Here is a 21136-nt window from a genome sequence, read left to right on the forward strand (position 1 = left end):
CCTGCTTATTTGTGCATTTATGCAGCCAGTCATCTGCTGTGGGTTGAAAACATCGTGCCGGGACCAGTCCGGACCTCCAGTTAACTCGTGGCTCTGATGCCGACCCCTCTGGTCTGCAGGTGTGACGCTCTGCTCTGGGGGTCGGGTGGCAGCAGCTGTGTGACGCTGGCATGTTGGAATCATAACGACCTGCTGTTTAAATTAGTACAGTGTGTGTGTGTGTGTGTGTAGAACCTGAAAGTGATCTGCTTTATAATAATGTCATGAGTTTCAGACACGGTTTTACGAGAGCGATTATACTTGTATGGCTATCCTTACGAGGACCAGTGTGAGTTTAAGAGCTTCACAGTGAGGACATGTCTGGTCCTGGACCGGGTGCGAGGTTCTGGTTAGAACCAGAGTGGCCATGTGTTCTGTCAGTGAGGGTCCTCACAGCTACAGAGAGCCCAGCATGTGTGTGTCAGTGGGATAGTTAGAACATGTTTGACATCTCAGAGCCCTCAGGGCGTGACATGATGCTGTCCCAGGGTGTTAAACACACACACGCACACACGCACACACGCACACACACACACACACACACACACACACACACACGCCCCGTGTTGAATTGTACATGACATCATTTTAAACACGGATCGTTTTCCTGGGTTGGTTTTCCTGCAATGTGTTGAGAAAATGTTCCAACGCACACATTTGTAATTCTATCTTTGTGAGGGCCCTCGTTGATATAACACATCCTAGAGCCCCCTCCTTTAACTCTGACCTACACCTGGTTCTAACGGGAACCATGACCCGGGTCTGAACCTTCAGACTCTGACGGTATGAGGACCAGACAAGGACACGCAGCAAGTGGAAAAAACAGGAAGCCATTGTTTCTGCAATTATTGCTGAGGTGAGAGTGAAATATCATCCACACATGGTCCAGGCGGGATTAAAGTCCCTGAGCGGGTAATGCTGAAACCAGCCCACCTCCCTGACGGATTGAAACCCAGTCTGGACACGGTCTGAGAGTCCGTAGCCATGTCCTGTAATGATGCATTCACTGACTGACACACTAAAGTGCCTTAGAGCAGAGATGTGGCAGCTTAGCTGTGGGCACCTGGGCCAAACATCGACCTGATGGTGGATTAAAGTCAGTTTTTCAGATTCATTCTTTCAGGACCATGACCACATGACCATGTCTGTCTGAACTGAACTGCATGGCTAAACTCCCACTGACAGAGTCTCTGAACCTCTAGGACAGGAAAAGTACTTCAGACTGAGACTGTGACCCGAACAGGAAATAAAAACTGCATCCATAAATAAATTAATTCATATGTCTCAGTGTGTCCCCTCCATCACTCCGTCACTGTCCCTCTGTTCATCCACGTCTCTCACTCCTTGTGGTCCCCGTAGACCATTTAGATCCCAGTTCCCTGTGGGGAGAGAGAGAGGGATCCATGTGCAGATTTACTGGCTGATCCACATTTAACATTTATTTCAGCAGAAGAAGAAGAGGGAGGGGGCTCACATCCACCCTGCGAGACTGACGGACGCTCGGCTGCAGCTCTGAACGAAGGTTTGTCTTTTCTCTTTGTTTTATCCGAAATAACTCGACTCAAACTGAATCCTGTGTCGGATCTTCTCTCAGTTCCTGGAGCAGAACCAGACTCAGTGATGAGGGAAAGACTTTTTTAAGTTGTTGCTGCTTTGATTCACTTTTTAGCAAATGTCAAACCAATTGACCTCAAGAACAATAGTTTCTTTGAGCAGGGTTCATTCATTATTAACTCCAGCTCCAGTTGGAGTATTTATGGTATGATGTGTAATATGATGATAAGCTACAAAAATACAAAATATCCATAAAGGATTTTCTAATATTCATCTACTTCTCTGGTGAGATTTAATGTCATTATATCCTCAGTTTTATGACCTAAAGATCATCCAGAACATAAGTAGCAACGGTAACTTAAGATATTAGGACATACTTCAGGATATACTGCTATACTTTACCGATATACTTCAGGATATACTGCTATACTTTACCGACATACTTCAGGATATACTGCTATACTTTACCGATATACTTCAGGATATACTGCTATACTTCACCGACATACTTCAGGATATACTGCTATACTTCACCGACATACTTCAGGATATACTGCTATACTTTACCGACATACTTCAGGATATACTGCTATACTTTACCGATATACTTCAGGATATACTGCTATACTTCACCGACATACTTCAGGATATACTGCTATACTTCACCGACATACTTCAGGATATACTGCTATACTTTACAGATATACTTCAGGATATACTGCTATACTTCACCGATATACTTCAGGATATACTGCTATACTTTACAGATATACTTCAGGATATACTGCTATACTTCACCGATATACTTCAGGATATACTGCTATACTTCACCGACATACTTCAGGATATACTGCTATACTTCACCGACATACTTCAGGATATACTGCTATACTTTACAGATATACTTCAGGATATACTGCTATACTTCACCGACATACTTCAGGATATACTGCTATACTTTACAGATATACTTCAGGATATACTGCTATACTTTACCGATATACTTCAGGATATACTGCTATACTTTACCGATATACTTCAGGATATACTGCTATACTTCACCGACATACTTCAGGATATACTGCTATACTTCACCGACATACTTCAGGATATACTGCTATACTTTACAGATATACTTCAGGATATACTGCTATACTTCACCGATATACTTCAGGATATACTGCTATACTTTACAGATATACTTCAGGATATACTGCTATACTTCACCGATATACTTCAGGATATACTGCTATACTTCACCGACATACTTCAGGATATACTGCTATACTTCACCGACATACTTCAGGATATACTGCTATACTTTACAGATATACTTCAGGATATACTGCTATACTTCACCGACATACTTCAGGATATACTGCTATACTTTACAGATATACTTCAGGATATACTGCTATACTTTACCGATATACTTCAGGATATACTGCTATACTTTACCGATATACTTCAGGATATACTGCTATACTTTACCGATATACTTCAGGATATACTGCTATACTTTACCGATATACTTCAGGATATACTGCTATACTTTACAGATATACTTCAGGATATACTGCTATACTTTACCGACATACTTCAGGATATACTGCTATACTTTACCGACATACTTCAGGATATACTGCTATACTTTACCGACATACTTCAGGATATACTGCTATACTTTACCGATATACTTCAGGATATACTGCTATACTTTACCGATATACTTCAGGATATACTGCTATACTTTACAAATATACTTCAGGATATACTGCTATACTTTACCGATATACTTCAGGATATACTGCTATACTTTACCGACATACTTCAGGATATACTGCTATACTTTACCGACATACTTCAGGATATACTGCTATACTTTACCGACATACTTCAGGATATACTGCTATACTTCACCGACATACTTCAGGATATACTGCTATACTTTACCGACATACTTCAGGATATACTGCTATACTTTACCGACATACTTCAGGATATACTGCTATACTTTACCGACATACTTCAGGATATACTGCTATACTTTACAGATATACTTCAGGATATACTGCTATACTTTACAGATATACTTCAGGATATACTGCTATACTTCACCGATATACTTCAGGATATACTGATGTACTTCAGTGGGATTATCTGTAGTTTTCAGTGGTGAGAGGAAAGGAGCTAAGTCTATTTGAGTACTCACATACTGTAATTGAGCAGTTTTATTCCGTTTTATTCTGCAGTACATTTCTACTTCATTGATTATTTCCATAACTACAGTCAGTACTACTGAGCAGGTGTGTACAGTGTGGTGGAAAACACAGAGCTCTTGTGATCAGTGCACTGTGGTTACTGTGCAGACAGACTTGAGGACAGAGGAGGAACTCTGTGTTGTTACAGATGAACCTGGCGCTGATCCACGACAGGCTGCACATTACGACGTTCTGGGAGAAGAGGATTAGTGCTGAGTGTCAGCAGGCTGAGAGTGAGGAGCACAGGATGAACAGGAGCGCCCTGAAAAAGTGAGTAGCAGCACACACTCAGCAACACACTCATTTATAGAGCGGCATGTCAGCCTCCAGCTATGGGAGGAAAAAAACAGAAGGGTCCTCCAAACGTCTTTTATTTGATAAAAGAAAGAAGGTGAAGGCCCAGAGTTTAGGTTTGATCCAACACCAAACAATAGCAGGACCTATACTGGTATCAATGCAAGTACCAATGCTGTTTATTTTTCTAAGAACCTAAAGTGGCAAAAAATCTGATTTTTCATTAAAGCAGCTGCTGATTTTTTCAGTGTGTGTGTCCCTGAGTCCAGATCCCATCCAGAGACCAACAGCACCAATGAATGTGTGTGAATCCAGAACCTGGTTCAGCTTATGGGTCTGTGCCGTAGACCTCCATTGTTGTCCAAAAACTATTAAAAACCCCGCAGGGAGCCACACCGCTGACCTGGCTCACATGGTTCTTCCTCACCAACAATGGGAGGCCCGTCTGTTTCCAAAAACCAGCTCCAGACTCTGAGAACGGCCATCACTTCCTGAAAATGACAACATGAATTCAGTTGAGCTCAGCAGCCTCCACATTTCCCACATCTGGCTCCGGTCAATGTGAACAGACCCAACCAGACCAGATCTGGTCCACCTGCATATGTGGTCCTAGATCTGATTCCTGTCTGATGTGTGAGTGTGCGAGCTCCGTCAGAACGGTCAGACCAGAATCCATGTGGTCGTTTTAACGTCTCCCTCCTCTGCACATGTCGCCTGTCGTCATCATTCAGTGTGGGAAACATCAACATGGAGGAGGGGGGGCAGTGGAGAGACCAGGACCTTCACATTGGTTGGACATTTATGGAGAAGCTCCTGATGGAGCCAAACTGGAAGGAACATATGGGAACCCAGCAGCTTTGGAGGAAACTGGGCACAAATGATGTTGTTGTTCTTCACATGTCAGTTCAGTCTGTGCATGGGGGCAGTTTAGGAGCTCAGGGGGTTCACACCTGGTCCATGTCCCTGACTGACATGGGTCAAACAGCAGGTCTGATGGAAACACCAGGACACCCAGGGATGTGGACTCAGACACAGAGATCTCTGGAAGTGTTTTGAGGATGAGTTTTCTGCCCAGCACCTGTTGTCAGTCTCTCCCTGTGGTTGGTGACCTCACCAGTCGGCTTGTTCACATTAGCTGCAAAGACTTTGCCTGCTGATGTTTTCGGAGTGTGACGTAAAAACAGAGGTGAGTTCACAGGTGAACTTACCAGATCACCTGTGAACTCACCTCTCAGGCCTTGATCCAGAAGAAGTTCCTATTCTGGGCTTTCCTGAAGACACTGATCCACCGAGGTCTTTCAATGTGGCATCTGTGACCAAACGGAGAATGAATGTGGTTTCAGTTGTGTTGGACATGTGATCGTCTGGCAAATAGACGCATCTAAAAACAGACCCTCTCATTACAAACGGCCTCGTCTCTCAGCGGGCTGCAGGACATTCCAGGACGAACACACACCCGGTCTGGCTGTTAAACGTCCCAGTAATAAAGATCACTGGCAAGTGGAGACTGAATCTTTTCTAAAACACGTTTGCACTTTGTCATCACGGGTTACTGAGGGACAGAAATGGCAGTTTGTTCCGTTGAAGTCAAGTGTACAGCACAGTGGCGTGTGGAGGAAGGGTTGAGGGTCCAGGCCACGGACTGTGGTTCGGTTCGTTTGAGGGAACGTCGTCCACATGTAGCGTGTCCTCCTCGGACTCTACTACATTATGAAGGCAGTGTGACTCACATCTGCTGAACCTTCACCTCTTACACCAGCTATTAGCCTGATCCCGTCTCACTGTCCTCCACCACCCCCCCTTAACCTCACACCACCTCTTCAGCCCATCACAACTAATCCCCCTGCTATCCATTACCCTGCGCCCCTAATCCCCCACCCATCAATACCATGTATCTCCTAATCCTCCAGCTATCTATTACCATGTAGACCCACAACTCCACGGTTGTCCGCCCCCCGTTCCCGCTAACCCCGGCTCTAGTCCTCGCTAACTGTGTACATTATGTTTGACCCGACCAGAGGCTGGAAAAACGTGTTGCCGAGAGTCGAGGTGATAATCGCACAGTGATGACGGAGGGAGGCTGACACCAAAACACAGACTGACTCTGAAATTAGAAGATATTCAGCTCTGGATCAGCCGCCATGTGAAGCAAAGTCTTCACGTCCCTAAAGGCAGTTTCCTTGTCACTCTCAGGTCCACATTGACTCTGGCACACGGGGCTTAGGACTGACACCGAACAGAGACGCTATCACTGTGTTTCGTTAAGTCCGTCCTGGACTATCAGGCTCCTGGTGCTCGTTGTTGGCTCCATCATGAACAGCTCTGACCCAGGACTGGATCAAACCTGTGGCTCCAAAGTGTTTTCCAAAGCAAAGCTTCTCCTACAGGCCTGATTTTCTCTTTTTTCTGACAAAAACAACCAAACTTCATCTGTCCCATGAAAAGTGAGACCAGAATATCATGGAAGCAGCAGTGGCCATCTTGTTTTTGTGGTACATTTTTCATTTCTGAGCAGCGGGGACCAGCAGGGACCAGCAGGGACCAGCAGGGACCAGCAGGGACCAGCGGGGACCAACGGGGACCAGAGGTGGAGCAGACTCATGCCGCCCATCAAAACTGTCAATCACCTGAAGTCCTGCTGTTTTCCAACTTACCAAAACAAACAGATGAGACAACATGTGGACACAGAGCAGTGTGATGCTGTCGACCTACACTGGAACAATGTGTTTGACTTGGTCTTTGAGTTTTTAGTTTGTCCCATCCACTAACGTGGATCTGGATCCGAGACATCGGCCTGGACCTGAGCTGCTGGACGGAGCTGGGTCTACCCTGTTCCAGTCCTCCCTACAGACCATCTGTGGTCCCAGCAGTAAAACACTGATGCTGTCAGTCACTTTGAGCCAGACCTCTTCAGACCTTGGCTGTGAATCAGTTCTGTTATTTTCCAACAGGGTGACAGATTCGACCGTGTTGCTGTTTGACTGTGGACGCAGCTCTTCGCTAAATCCGCTGGAAATTATTGTTGAAATGAATCGGCTTATGTGGATCTGTCTACCTGTGTGCCTTTGTGTGGGTCTGTGCCGAGGTCAGGAGGATTATCAGCAGCTGAGGGAACAAATGGAATAATCCAGGAAACTCGACAGGAAGGTGGTGACAGCTGACACGGGGGGTCGGGTTACACTCACACACAGTGTGTCTGTGCTCGCTTTGTTTCTCACTCTCACGCTCACTTACGCACGTTTGCATTTTCCACTCAGTTCCTGTGGCTGTTTCTGATCGATGAGCGAAGTGGAAATGCTGAGGTGTCAGTGATAACACCCAGCTGTCACCGAGATGCCACGTCGGCCTCACAGCAACACAGTCAACGTTAGAGATCATGTTAGCGCTGCTGCTGCCCTCACATCACACCCCTAGTGAAAATAACAGGGGCCTCTCTTTTTCCAAAGACCAGGTCCAGACATCACTGAGACCAGAGAGAAGCTGCAGTGGAACCAGAGCCTGTAAACAGTGTCGGCCGTTCTCAGAGTCTGGAGCTGGTTTTTGGAAAAAGACGGGCCTCCCATTGTTGGTGAGGAAGAATCATGTGAGCCAGGTCAGCGGTGTGACTCCCTGCTGGGTTTTTAATAGTTTTTGGATGTCTGGCCTAAATTTGCCTCACAAGGCTTTAAAATCTGTACAACTTGTCGTTTAGTGTCGACTCAGATCAGAGAAAACTCCCCAAAAACTGCACAAGTGACCAAGAACAAGTGACACACTGATGATGATGATGATGATGATGATAATGATGATGAGGAGCAGAGATGACACTAACGGCACTTCGACCTGCTGTGTGTGTTTTCAGGCTGAGGGCCGAGTGGCTGGTCCGGCTGGAGAACAGAAACAAACACCTGAAGAGCCTCAATGAAAACTTTGTGAGGATGGTGAAACAGGCGGAGCAGACGAGCGAAAAACAGGATGAAGACTGAGCCAAAATCCTCCTGGTTAGAACAATAAACTGGTTTGTTTGCCAAATAAGTAACTCGGTCAGTTTCCTGTGGTTTGAGGTTTGAACCTTTTAATTAAATTCTGGCACCTGAACATTTCTCAGATGAGATATTTGGTCATTTAGTTCAGAATAATGAAACAACAGTACAGAGTATTTCTCTGAGAGTAATAAGCTTCAGTGCAATGACAGGACCCAGGATTTCACACAACACAAGACCGTGTTAACCATTTTGACATCATTCACCAGCTGTTTACATATATTTCTATCAGCCTGTTCCCTCTACATCGTGGTCTGAGAGTTCACGATTATTATTTTGATGCAAATACTCGAGTGCTTTCTAAAAACATCACAAAACTGTTCCAGCACAACAAAACACGACAAAATCAACTTTTCCACATAAACCACATGTTCATCAGTATAAGAGTCCAGTTCAAACTGCAGCCTCCGGAATATTTAACCAGGTGAATCAGCAGCTCTGAAACAGTCTGAACACAATAATAAACCGACTGGGTCCATCACAGGGGTTCCTAATAAACCGACTGGGTCCGACACAGGGGTTCCTAATAAACCGACTGGGTCCGACACAGGGGTTCCTAATAAACCGACTGGGTCCGACACAGGGGTTCCTAATAAACCGACTGGGTCCGACACAGGGGTTCCTAATAAACCGACTGGGTCCATCATAGGGGTTCCTAATAAACCGACTCAGTCCGACACAGGGGTTCCTAATAAAGCGACTCAGTCCGACACAGGGGTTCCTAATAAACCAACTCAGTCCGACACAGGGGTTCCTAATAAACCGACTCAGTCCGACACAGGGGTTCCTAATAAACCGACTCAGTCCGACACAGGGGTTCCTAATAAAGTGACCAGTGTCAGTACAGGCTGTGGATGGGGAGGACGGAGATGTTTTTGGTCTTTTCCAGCAGTTTCTCTCTCAGTGTTCCTTTCTGGACCTCATACCAGATGTACCGAGGGTTTTCTACAGCCGGGGGCCGTCCCGTCGCCGTGCACTCCACCTTCTCGCCGTCCTCGTTGCGTTGGACGTGGTCGGGCACCAGAGCCACCAGCGTGTTGAAGCACACGCCGTCCGTCTTCCCGTGCTGCCGACCGTTGTGCTGCAGGCTGAAGACGCCCAGCGTGTTGACGTCGTGGTCGTAGTAGGATGACGGCATGGCCTCCTGCACCACCATGTTGGCCGCCCAGGTCACCGCGTGGGTCTTCACCGCTGCTGCTATGGGGAGGTGGAGCACTGGAGCTGCAGGAAAGGGAGGGCGGGGTTAGTTCAACACCTGTCAACAGTTTGGACACACCTCCCGACTTCTTCTTCATGTCTCTTTTTTCCACTGTAGATTAAAAGTGACATTGAATCAACATCAACACTGAAAACAAAACACACGGCGGCCATGTTGGTACAGGGAAGCCTCCTGACACGCCTGTGAAGTCGGGACGTGTGTCCAGAGTTAAACCATCAGAACTAAGTGAGTTTCCAGCTGTTTGGTGTCAGAAACATGTCTCTGACTGGGGGTTTTCAAAAGTGGAATTTAATATTTAAAGTCAACTTAACGTTTATACTTAGTTCCTAACTTTGTGTTTCTGCAGTGCAAATGGCTGCACTCGTATCAGTTTGTCTCTGTTGTGGATCAGGGTCGGAGCAGTTTTGTACCTTTGACGAGCAGGATCCAGACCTGCTGCTCGGCGCTGGTGAAGACCAGGACGAGTCTCTGCAGCACATGACGGCAGCTCAGGTCTATGGGTAGTGTGACAGGATGCCAGGGATTATGACGGTACCTGAAAGCAAAGAAATTTAGATTATTTCCCATTGAATGACCTGGAAAACTAAACCCGACTCTAAACAAACACCAAACAAGGCCACAAGTGGGTTTTGTAGGACGGGCAGGAAAACGGTTGGGTTTTGTTAAATCCTTTTGTTCTCTGAGCCAGTACAAAGATGGATCCAGAAAACGGTTAGCCTAGCTTAGCACAAAGACAGGAGGTTTACTGTCGTACTTGAGTCCACAGTCGATGAGACGGAGGATGTCCAGTCCTCTCAGAGGGAGGATGGACTGTCTGTCCCACCAGGAGGCCTGAAGAGACTCCTGATCTGCTGCTGACAGATCCTTCAGAGTCCCACCTGACACACACACAGAAAGGTGAGGTTTATAAATTCCCTTCACTCTCTGTCCTCCTGCACAGACCTGAAGGACCCACCTGCCTCCTGAAGGGTTAGGGTTCTAACCTCACTGAGACCAGAACTAACGGTGTGTTCAGGTGCTCATTTTAACTTTCCACTCCAAAATAATCAAGGCCATTGATTACTGATGATGGATGCAGCGTATTATTAAAAATCTGGTAGTGACTGGACTCTGGATCTGATCTGAAACCACATCGCTGCAGTTTTATACCAACTGGACAAATAACAGAAACAAAGACGTCTCATTTCAGCAGGAGCGACTGGGGCGAAGGGGAAGTTGTGTGTGTGAAATGTGGCTGAGATGAAGGGAACTGGGATGTATTCCACGTGACCTCTGACCTGTGACTTCAGCCAGGAAAATGAAGCGGATCCACTGTGGTCCCTTTTCCTGAATCAGGAGCAAGGTGATTGGCTCACACTCAAACCCCGCCTCCTCCTTCACCTGCAGACAAACAGAGCAGGTTGAGAGGTCATAGTTCAGGGCTGGGGGATGCACAGTGACCTCACAGTAACAGTCTCACCTCCCTCTTCAGCGCCTCCTCCAGGCTCTCCCCCACTTCCATCCTCCCTGCAGGAAGGTACCACTGTTTGTAACAGTCCTGCTTCGCCTCCTGCACCATCAGCACCTCCTCCTGGTGGAGCACACACACACACACACACACACACACACACACACACACACACACACACACACTGTTTCCACTGACAGAAAAGGAAGACAGACCAACAAGACTGCACTCAAACTCCTGGGTCCTGGGACCTTGTCATTAAAGATCACGGCACAGACGATGTAGGTGACGTTCTTCCTCAGAGTTGCCGGTTTGCTCTGCTCCAGGGCCACATCGCACCCGCTGACCTCTGACCCCTGACCACTCAGCAGCCTCTCCACCTGCTCCTCCACCTCCTCCGTCACCTCCATGTCTGCAGAGACACCAACGCAGACAGACGTGAGTCCACAGCTGCTCGGTCTCACTGAAAAGCTTTTATTTGAAAGAGGCCAGAGGTGTTTTGTGACTGTTCCGCTTGGATTCAAACTTCTGACTGACGGTCACAGCACGTCATGTGGTTGCATGTTCTACTCCTGCAGAGCCTGGTCTGTCGAGGTGCTGTGGGTTCCTGGGGTTCTCCGAGACCTTTTGACAGGACTGTGTCACCACACAGCTGCAGCACATCTGGACCAAGATCCAAGCAGAAACCGTTATGATCATTTCTAAAGATGCACAGTTTGACTGGCTGTTGAAATGTTTTAGTCAGAAATGTCTGGAAACCTGAGCTCACAGTCTCACACTCTCTACTATATAGAACCGTCACAGCCTGGTCGAGGTTCCACAATAATCCATCGGCTGTGCTAAATGTTCTAAATGTTCATAATCAGGTTAGAAATGGATTTGGGTCCAGATGTGCTGCAGCTGTTTCCTAGAAAACAAGATGCACAGACCTCTAATAAAACAAAGCTCAGATCTTTGCCATATTTTACTGAACATCTGTATTTTCCACAACCTGGCAACCCACATGCACTGGTGACTGACGTGTCAACGTTATTTACGGCTTATAGATCCTTTATCAATGTGTCTGATCAGAAGCCGATCTGTAATCAATACACGTTCATTACAAACTACCCAGGGCGGAGCTAAGGTTCTCTAACGTTACCGCAACATCTAGAGAACGTTCTCCTGTTCCTTCCACAGAGAACCCGAGAATCACTCAAATACAACAACTCACCTTTGCGTCAGTTTCTGCGCTGCCTGGTTTCCGTCTCTGCTGCGCGTCTGGTCTGACCGCTTCCGGCTTGAGCTTTCCAAAATAAAAGACTTGACCGTGCATAGCGGCGCATTTAATGTGGGCAGCGGTACAAAGTACATTTACCTGAGTACTTCAATTTAATGTTTCTTTATATTTTGTACTTCGATATATTTTAGATGACCTTACTGCTAAATATTTCAGAATCTAAGTATATATTACACGACTCTCCGTGAAACTTGAAAATCTTATTTCACTGTGAAATCAGACCAGCGGAAGTCACGTGTTTTGTAGTCCGTCTGCTTCCTCGTGGTGTCATAACAAGCATTAAGGTCACACAGCGTTTACGGCTAACACGGATATTTATTGTTCTGTATTATCTCCTTCGGGTTTACAGACGGGTCCGGTCGGTACCAGAGTGTTTATCCAGGTGAGTCGACCCGGTTTTACTGTTTCCTCCGCCAGTTTTAGACGTTTGCTCTGTTTCAGATTGTGTATTTATGTTACTACAACTCCCAGTTGTAAAGCTGCAGATGCTACTAACAGGAAAATGTGAAAAACTGTGTTTTTGCTCCTGCAGTCCAAGTCAGATGTTCCTCCATCTCCTCTGCATCACACCAACACCTGCAAACCCCTGCGGCGACTTCTCAGCCAATCAGAGCTCCTGCTGCTCCTGGGCCAGTTCATAGCATCACAACCTGGAAACCTGGTTCAGGGTCTTGAACCAGCTGAGAGCTGAACGGTTTCCTCATTCACTTCAACAGAGTCTGACCACAGCAGCTTCTAGTGGACAGTGGAGGAACTGTAGCTGGTGTCGCCATGTTCCAATAGGCTCCTGCTGCTCTCAGGTTCTAAACAGGAACTTTCTAACTATCCAATCAGGGGAGTTTGTCCAATGCTGCGGCACAGCAAGCTGCAGAGGCAGGTCCTGGCTCTGTACCGGCAGTTCCTTCGAGCCGGTCGGGACAAACCGGGCTTCATTCCCAGAATCCGGGACGAGTTCAGAGAGAACGCCCGCATCAAGAAGACGGACGTGATGCACATCGAGTATCTGTACCGGCGAGGACAGAGGCAGCTGGAGCAGCTGAAGGACGTCAACACCAAACAGCTGGGCTCTTTCTCCAAACCCAGAGACCAGAGCTGACGAAGAGCCCGTCACATGACCCAAGAGCTGCCCCCATACCTGCACTGTGTCACATGACCCTGGAGGTGACCCCAGATTTAATTAACTCTGTGTGTTTGGTCTTGTGGGTGAGGACAGAAAAATATCAGTAAAATATCCAAGAAACGTCTGGAGATCGTCCGTCTGTCTCTGAGTCTCTTGCCGACGAGGCCGATGCCTGTTGGACCCGTGAAGACGTGGCTGTTCTGTGCTGCTGTTTTGTGTTTGGACTCATCGTGAGTCACAGAAACACTTTTATCACACATCCTGATGGAAGATCCTGTTGTATGGATTTGATTATTACAATAAACGTGTCTATTACAAAGAAAAGCCCTTTCCAGGTTTCCAGTATTTTGTCCACATGTGTATAACGAACGTTTCTACATTTCTCATCCACAGTACTTTACATTGACAGGTGTAATTAGTGTCTCATGCCTTCATGTTTGTGTATATGAGCCTTTCTTTCTTTTTTCCTCCACTCACTGAGCACGGTGTCAACATATGTTCTGCTTTCACAGCCCTGGGAGTTTGACCCTGCACCACCGCTCTCTGCCGATAAGCCTGTTTTAATGTGTGGCCCTCCACTGGAATACGTTAATCACATCATACATATTGGTAGTTTCAACAGCTTCCTCATTATTGTCTCAGCAGGTACCTAAAGTGTTGGTGGTTCGATCCCTGGCTTCACTAGAGTCTTTGGCCAAGTCGCTAAACCCCAAGTTGCCCCAGTGTGATGGGCAAATAGTGTCAAAGTGCACATGTGTAAAATAAAAAGCTCTAGAAGACCATTTGTCTCCATGTGTTGGAGTCGGATGTTCTAGTTTTGGCCGCTAGGGGCAGCAGCAGGCACAGCTCCAAGAAAACACCGAAGAAGAAGAAGCGACGTAAACAGGAAGTGGAAGTTTTTTAATGTCCTCCCGGATTTCGTTTCCAGCGTTTTGTGTCGAAGTGAAGAAACTGTGAGGGGAGAGAGTAGCTGCAGTTTGAAGTTCGGCTTTTACACGAGACTGTTATTTGTTGTACTTCCGTCATGTCAGGAGCAGAAATGACAACGGCCCAGCTAATGCAGCAGGTGAGGAGAGGAAGTCCACGGACTGAGAGCACAGGCCTGTGACTTTAGTAACAAACAGCTGCCACAGTGCAAGTACAGCGACGTGTTATTATCAACATCACATGAAACTGCTGCTCAATGACTCTAACGCTATTTATTGTTTTTGTCTTTTTCTCTCAAGCTAAAATACCAAATGTTCGCTGATTTCACATTTTCCTCACAGACACTTTGCTGTGGGTTTAACACAGGCTTGTCCAATTCTGAGGTATTAGTACTTTATACCTGAGTATTTCCATGTAGTACTACTTCATCCTTGGACTTCACTACATGTCAGAATCAAACCTTGGACTTTTTCCTGCTCTACATTTATCTGATAACTTTAGTTCCTTTTCAGGATCAGATGGATCCAACAAAATACAGACTGATCATCAAACTTTATTGATCCCTGGGGGGAAATTCCCAAGATACCCAGCGGTATATAAAGTACTTCAAATCAGAAGTATATAAGGTAGTTAACGTCAGCTACCCAGCGGTATATAAAGTACTTCAAATTAGAAGTATATAAGGTAGTTAACGTCAGCTACCCAGCGGTATATAAAGTACTTCAAATTAGAAGTATATAAGGTAGTTAACGTCAGCTACCCAGCGGTATATAAAGTACTTCAAATTAGAAGTATATAAGGTAGTTAACGTCAGCTACCCAGCGGTATATAAAGTACTTCAAATTAGAAGTATATAAGGTAGTTAACGTCAGCTACCCAGCGGTATATAAAGTACTTCAAATTAGAAGTATATAAGGTAGTTAACGTCAGCTACCCAGCGGTATATAAAGTACTTCAAATTAGAAGTATATAAGGTAGTTAACGTCAGCTACCCAGCGGTATATAAAGTACTTCAAATTAGAAGTATATAAGGTAGTTAACGTCAGCTACCCAGCGGTATATAAAGTACTTCAAATCAGAAGTATATAAGGTAGTTAACGTCAGCTACCCAGCGGTATATAAAGTACTTCAAATTAGAAGTATATAAGGTAGTTAACGTCAGCTACCCAGCGGTATATAAAGTACTTCAAATTAGAAGTATATAAGGTAGTTAACGTCAGCTACCCAGCGGTATATAAAGTACTTCAAATTAGAAGTATATAAGGTAGTTAACGTCAGCTACCCAGCGGTATATAAAGTACTTCAAATTAGAAGTATATAAGGTAGTTAACGTCAGCTACCCAGCGGTATATAAAGTACTTCAAATTAGAAGTATATAAGGTAGTTAACGTCAGCTACCCAGCGGTATATAAAGTACTTCAAATTAGAAGTATATAAGGTAGTTAACGTCAGCTACCCAGTGGTATATAAAGTACTTCAAATTAGAAGTATATAAGGTAGTTAACGTCAGCTAGCCAGCGGTATATAAAGTACTTCAAATTAGAAGTATATAAGGTAGTTAACGTCAGCTACCCAGCGGTATATAAAGTACTTCAAATTAGAAGTGTAAAAAGTGTAAAATCTGGTTGTATAGTTTGGATCAGTGACTGAGGTAGAGACTGAGGTACCAGGTGCCAAACCACAATAAGCTACAATGACCTTCCTCCTGCCTTCAGGTGGCCCTACTGCGCTGGCTGTCCTCTCAGACTGATGAGGACCGGAGGATCTTGGCAGCGGTGACGGGCGTTCAGGTTGGCAGGGAGCTCCTGAAGCGGATCACTGGCCAGGACAAAGTGGATGCGTACAAGGTGTGCAAGGGGACTTTGCTGATGTTGACTGAATCTGTTGTGAGGCCCTTTCCCTCTGACCATGTGACCTGGCTCACTGTGTGTTTTTTCAGAGAGACTGTATCCTGAGCATCGCGGAGTTCGTCCGACAGAACCCACGAGCCTCGCAGGCCCAGATCAACGCTGAAGTGGAGAAAAGAGTTCTGGTTTTTGCGGCTCAGGTCAAAGCTCTGGAGTCAGCTCCATTACTCTGAGTGTATCTGTCCACACTCTGGGCACATTTTATACCTTTGTATCTAAATTAGATGCACCCTGTCTTTTTATTGACGCTGTCTGAATTCATTTAGTGCTTTTCTTTTGTATTATTGTTAATAATGACTTTTTGTCTGGCCCGTCTCGTCCTCTGTGGAAAAACAGCTTTGCAGCTTTAAAGTGAATTGTATTTGTATTGAAAAGTGTATGAGTTTGTCGTCAGTACGTGTTTTCTGCTCTTACTGTCTGTCACAGCCTGGAGCCCATGTTGATGTGAGCTGCACTGACTCCAGATATAATAACAACACAATAAAGCTTCAGTCATGGAGACTGATTATTAGCTGTGAGGTGTGTACAGAGTACAGTTCGGTATCAATCCATCAGGTCCTGAAGCTGCTTCTGGTCGAGCACGTGTTCAGGTGTTTGAACAGTATCTTCCAGAATTTGGTCAGAAATGTTCATATGGAACATATGAAGGAATTGAGCTAAATGTTGATTAGCACAGTATGAAGCTAAACTCACACCAGCACCTGCTTTATCTTATTAATTACAGAAAATACACCTTTAATAAAGTTATTGAAAAGCCTCCATACCTGCACTGTGTCACATGACCCCAGAGCTGACCCCATACCTGTGTCACATGACCCTGGAGGTGACCCCAGATTTAATTAACTCTGTGTGTTTGGTCTTGTGGGTGAGGACAGAAAAATATCAGTAAAATATCCAAGAAACGTCTGGAGATCGTCCGTCTGTCTCTGAGTCTCTTGCCGACGAGGCCGATGCCTGTTGGACCCGTGAAGACGTGGCTGTTCTGTGCTGCTGTTTTGTGTTTGGACTCATCGTGAGTCACAGAAACACTTTTATCACACATCCTGATGGAAGATCCTGTTGTATGGATTTGATTATTACAATAAACGTGTCTATTACAAAGAAAAGCCCTTTCCAGGTTTCCAGTATTTTGTCCACATGTGTATAACGAACGTTTCTACATTTCTCATCCACAGTACTTTACATTGACAGGTGTAATTAGTGTCTCATGCCTTCATGTTTGTGTATATGAGCCTTTCTTTCTTTTTTCCTCCACTCACTGAGCACGGTGTCAACATATGTTCTGCTTTCACAGCCCTGGGAGTTTGACCCTGCACCACCGCTCTTTATAGCAACCATCAAAACTGTATAGTGTTTAGCATTTTAGCATAAGATGAGATCAAATCATTACCACAGTCTATATATATTATGGACATGATGACAAAAGCACCATATCCATGACACACCAAGACACCTGAGACTATACTGGCACCTGCAGATACTGAGCAGAATGTCTTGACAGCACTTTTGACGCAGGACTTTCCTCCAAAATCCCAAATAACTCTGTCCCAATCCCTGTTTCCTGTCTGGTGTCTTTTATTTTGAAGTATTTCCTGTTCCCAGTGTGTAGTTTTCCTTTGGGTCATTAGCATGTGATTGTTTCCAGGTGTGTATCGTCAGGTTTCATGTCTATTTATCTAATGATAGTAAGAGCCTGGTCAAGCAGGATGGAAAGGAAAGAAACATCCAGGTGGTGGTGAGATGCAGGTAAGGAGACAGGAGGCAGCACCTGCTTTCATCTCAAGTGTCTTTGCTGCATCTTCTCTACTGTCATTCCAGCTGAGCTGTTCAATTCTTTGGAAACAGAGTGGCTTTACATTTTGGGCTGTTGATCAGCAAAAACAAGATGTTTGATGATGTTGTCCTGCAGATAATTTTAGGCCTGTTAACACGGTGGAGTCTGATGGAGGCATTAAACTAAAGTTGTGTAGATTAATTTAAAGTGGTTTCATGTTTGAAGCCTGTTTTTCAGATTTAACTCTTCAGTCACATCAGCTGAATCTTCTTGTGTTGACATTCCTGACTGGTGTTAAAACTGGAAATCCAATGATTTTTATTCATGTACAAATAAAGGATTTTATTGGAATGAAAAATATTTGTTTCAGCCGTGAGTGTGTTCTCTCTCTGCTCTCTTGTGCAGCTATGGTCAGACTGGATCAGGAAAGACCTTCACCATGGAGGGAGGGAGCAGTTCACATGGGAAGCTGTGAGTTCAGTCTTTAGTCTGGATGCAGTTTCTGGGACTGGTGCTGAGAAGAGTGGAATACATGTTGCTAATTAATGAGTGAAATGACCTGACTTCCTCATGTTTATGCTGTTAGGACCAAGCACCATCCCCAGGACTCTGCACCAGGTCTTTATCAAAATGTCCCAGCTGGAGATCTACAATGAGGAGCTGTTTGACCTGGTCGCCCCCAGCCAGGATGGTCACTGCTTCAATCAATAAGACTATTAACTGTCTGTCTCTATCACCAAAGACAGAACCAGCAGCTGAGAGCTTTTTCTCAAGCTCTTCCACTGAATCTTCAGTCTGAAGCTCTTCCTTCTTTCAAGTCGGTCTTTTGAGCTGCTGTCAGAACCCAAATGGTCCAACTCCAACACAACAGGTGAGCCCTTTAAGTTGTGGTCATGCTGCGGATATGAAGGACTAGGTCTTGGGTTTGTCTGTTTCTTCTCCTGAGGGCTCTCTCTGTTGTCCATCGGTTGTCTTAGCCAGGCTGGTTCTGTGCTGAAAGCCGTGCTCTCTGCCAGCTGCATCTGCAACTCTGACTCTGCCTTCATCAACTCCTGAGCCTTTTGGACCCGCCCTTCGATGTACTGGTGCTCCTGCTGGTCCTCCAGGGCCTCATCGTTGTGGACATCCAGGGAAAACACCAGGTCGTGGTCAGAGATCCCAAACATCTCCATAGTGTGCAGGTGGGAGATGTGTTCATCCAGTTCGGGGTCTGTCCGTCGGTGTCTGGAGTGGAGGGCCTGGAGCTGCAGCTGTGTGGACGAGCACCGAGTGTCCTCCAGGGTGAACAGCTCCTTCAGCTCCTGCTTGCTGAAGTACCTGTAACCCAGTTGAACAGAGACAGTTACTACAGAAATAATGTAATATTTGATACAAGCTCAGTTCCAATGATTCCCACATTATTACGTTTAATTTTCTTATTTTCAACTTGGAACCAGTGGGTTACGTACCGAAACGGGTTCTTCTTGTCTCCAGTGTTCTGCCTGATGAGGGAGTCTTTGAAGACCTGGCGTCTGTAGATCTTCTCCTCCACCGTGCCACAGGTCACCAGCCTGTAGATGACCACGTTTTTAGCCTGGCCGATGCGATACGCCCTGTCTACAGCCTGAGCGTCCGTTGCTGGGTTCCAGCTGGGGTCGTAGATGACCACTCGGTCTGCTGCTGTCAAAGTGATGCCAACTCCACCGACCTGGGTCGTCAGCAGGAAGACAGAGTAACGCTCGTCTTTCTGGAACAAAGAGATGAGCCTCTCTCTCTCTGCAATCTGTGTAATTGTTCCATCCAGTCTCAGGACTTTGAAGCCTCTGTTGCCCAGGATGCGTTCAATGATGTCCAGAACTTTCCTGTAATGAGCAAAGACGAGTGTGCGGTGGCCTTCTTGTCTGAGTCTTTCAAGAAGTGTGGACAAAAAAACCAGTTTGCCGGACTCCGATATCAAGGTGTCATCAGGAACATTGGCGATGCTGTGGGTTTCGGTGTCCATGTCATCGTTCTGCTGGTCTTCACCGATACCTTCCTCTAAGCCTAATTTAGCTATAGCTTTAGCAGAGAGCAGCCTAGGGTGGTCACACAGCTTTTTCAGAATGCTTAATTCAGCCAGAGGTGATTTGGTGGTCAACAACAGTTCCTTGATGTGGTCCAGTGAAATGAACTGTCTGTATATGTCCTCCTGAACAGGACTCAGATAGGTCCAGACAATCAGGTCGTTCTTTCTGCTCAGCTTGGGCATGACTACTCCGGAGCCCTTTGGGTCATCTTGGACTTGGCTGTCGTCCTCTTTGCTTGGATGTGTACCGTTTTTTTTTCGTTTTTTGCACTTCGGACTTTGTCCTGCGGAGGAAGTAGGGTTTTATTATGGTCATGAGATTCTCAGACATCCGGGAACCCAGAGCCTTTTCCCCTGGAGTGGCATCCTTCTCCCTGGCACGAGTGATGGGGTTTTCATACTCTGTTTTGAATGTTTTAGCTGTGCCGAGGAGCATGCCTTGACAAGCAAAGTCAGAGTGCCCACATTTCTTTCAGGTTGTTCTGGACTGGGGTTCCTGTGAGAAGAACTGTCTTGAAATCCCAAACATGTCCATAATGTGCAGGTGGACGATGTGTTCTTCCAGTGCGGGGTCTGTCTGTTGGTGTCCAAGTAGATCAAGAGAGTTGACCGTTCATGAACTTCTGCCACTCATCAGCTTCACTGTTATAAATCACTGCATCTTTTTTCTTAAGGGTTCAATTTAATTTAAGTGCAGTTTTTCCAAACCAAAATAATCCTTTCTGAAACTTTTATTTGTCTTGAAATAAAATGTGTAATATGCACCTTGTCTGTCTTTGTTGGGACATGCAATAATGTGTATTTGTTTTATATCAAACACCAGGACACAGTGTCCCAGAGTCTGACACAGTTGATTGGAGAAAGACTTTACTGTGGTCTCTGAGAGCTGGAGAAGGTTCATCACTGTTTCCTGTTCTTTAACTACTTTGGTTTTGAGAGTCACGGTGTAAATTCAAACTTCATTAGGTTCATTCAGAGAAAACAGAAGTTATTTTATTTGGGCCTAAAAACCTCAGAAATAACTTTTCTAAAATTATAGCTACTCTAGATGGCATAGCCCTGGCCTCCAGCACTACTGTAAAAAACCTTGGAGTTATTTTTGACCAGGACATGTCCTTTAACTCACACATAAAACAAATCTCTAGAACTGCATTCTTCCACCTGCGCAACATTTCCAAAATTAGGAACATCCTGTCTCAAAATGATGCAGAAAAACTAGTCCATGCATTTGTTTCCTCAAGGCTAGATT

At 45.5% G+C, this 21136-nt stretch overlaps 4 protein-coding genes across 4 annotated transcripts; 2 read left to right on the forward strand and 2 right to left on the reverse strand.

The window, feature by feature from the left end:
- Positions 1-1393: 1393 nt before the first annotated feature.
- LOC113139070 (protein FAM240B) lies at positions 1394-8162 on the forward strand. Its single transcript, XM_026322027.1, has 3 exons — positions 1394-1561; positions 4003-4124; positions 7990-8162. Exons 2-3 carry the CDS (start codon positions 4003-4005, stop codon positions 8111-8113), a joined length of 246 nt encoding a protein of 81 aa, XP_026177812.1. The 5' UTR covers positions 1394-1561; the 3' UTR covers positions 8114-8162.
- Positions 8163-8891: 729 nt separating this feature from the next.
- Positions 8892-12043, reverse strand: nudt18 (nudix (nucleoside diphosphate linked moiety X)-type motif 18). Its single transcript, XM_026322497.1, has 7 exons — positions 11374-12043; positions 11088-11248; positions 10849-10959; positions 10667-10769; positions 10144-10267; positions 9800-9924; positions 8892-9391 (listed from the first exon to the last, which is right to left on the reverse strand). Exons 1-7 carry the CDS (start codon positions 11387-11389, stop codon positions 9009-9011), a joined length of 1023 nt encoding a protein of 340 aa, XP_026178282.1. The 5' UTR covers positions 11390-12043; the 3' UTR covers positions 8892-9008.
- Positions 12044-12766: 723 nt separating this feature from the next.
- On the forward strand, positions 12767-13559 carry sdhaf1 (succinate dehydrogenase complex assembly factor 1). Its single transcript, XM_033325391.1, has one exon. The coding sequence runs from the start codon at positions 12963-12965 to the stop codon at positions 13209-13211; it is 249 nt and encodes an 82-aa protein (XP_033181282.1). The 5' UTR covers positions 12767-12962; the 3' UTR covers positions 13212-13559.
- Positions 13560-18559: 5000 nt separating this feature from the next.
- Positions 18560-20788, reverse strand: LOC113138609 (DNA excision repair protein ERCC-6-like). The gene is given in 5 exon segments (XM_026321172.1): positions 18560-19160; positions 19292-20125; positions 20127-20342; positions 20344-20464; positions 20653-20788. Coding segments are annotated over 5 exon segments (1908 nt in total).
- Between the last annotated feature and the right edge of the window lie 348 nt (positions 20789-21136).

This window comes from Mastacembelus armatus, chromosome 9, assembly GCF_900324485.2.
Source record: "Mastacembelus armatus chromosome 9, fMasArm1.2, whole genome shotgun sequence".
Lineage (NCBI taxonomy): Eukaryota > Metazoa > Chordata > Actinopteri > Synbranchiformes > Mastacembelidae > Mastacembelus > Mastacembelus armatus.

Bases quoted from the DNA above. Each gene is read 5' to 3' on its own strand.
- LOC113139070 (XM_026322027.1), top strand. From the start codon at position 4,003: ATGAACCTGGCGCTGATCCACGACAGGCTGCACATTACGACGTTCTGG. The intron at 4,125-7,989 runs GTGAGTAGCAGC...GTGTGTTTTCAG, and splicing joins AACAGGAGCGCCCTGAAAAA to GCTGAGGGCCGAGTGGCTGG.
- nudt18 (XM_026322497.1), bottom strand. The intron at 10,960-11,087 runs GTCCCAGGACCC...GTGCTCCACCAG, and splicing joins CCGTGATCTTTAATGACAAG to GAGGAGGTGCTGATGGTGCA. The intron at 10,770-10,848 runs GTGAGACTGTTA...GTTTGTCTGCAG, and splicing joins AGGAGGCGCTGAAGAGGGAG to GTGAAGGAGGAGGCGGGGTT.
- sdhaf1 (XM_033325391.1), top strand. From the start codon at position 12,963: ATGCTGCGGCACAGCAAGCTGCAGAGGCAGGTCCTGGCTCTGTACCGG.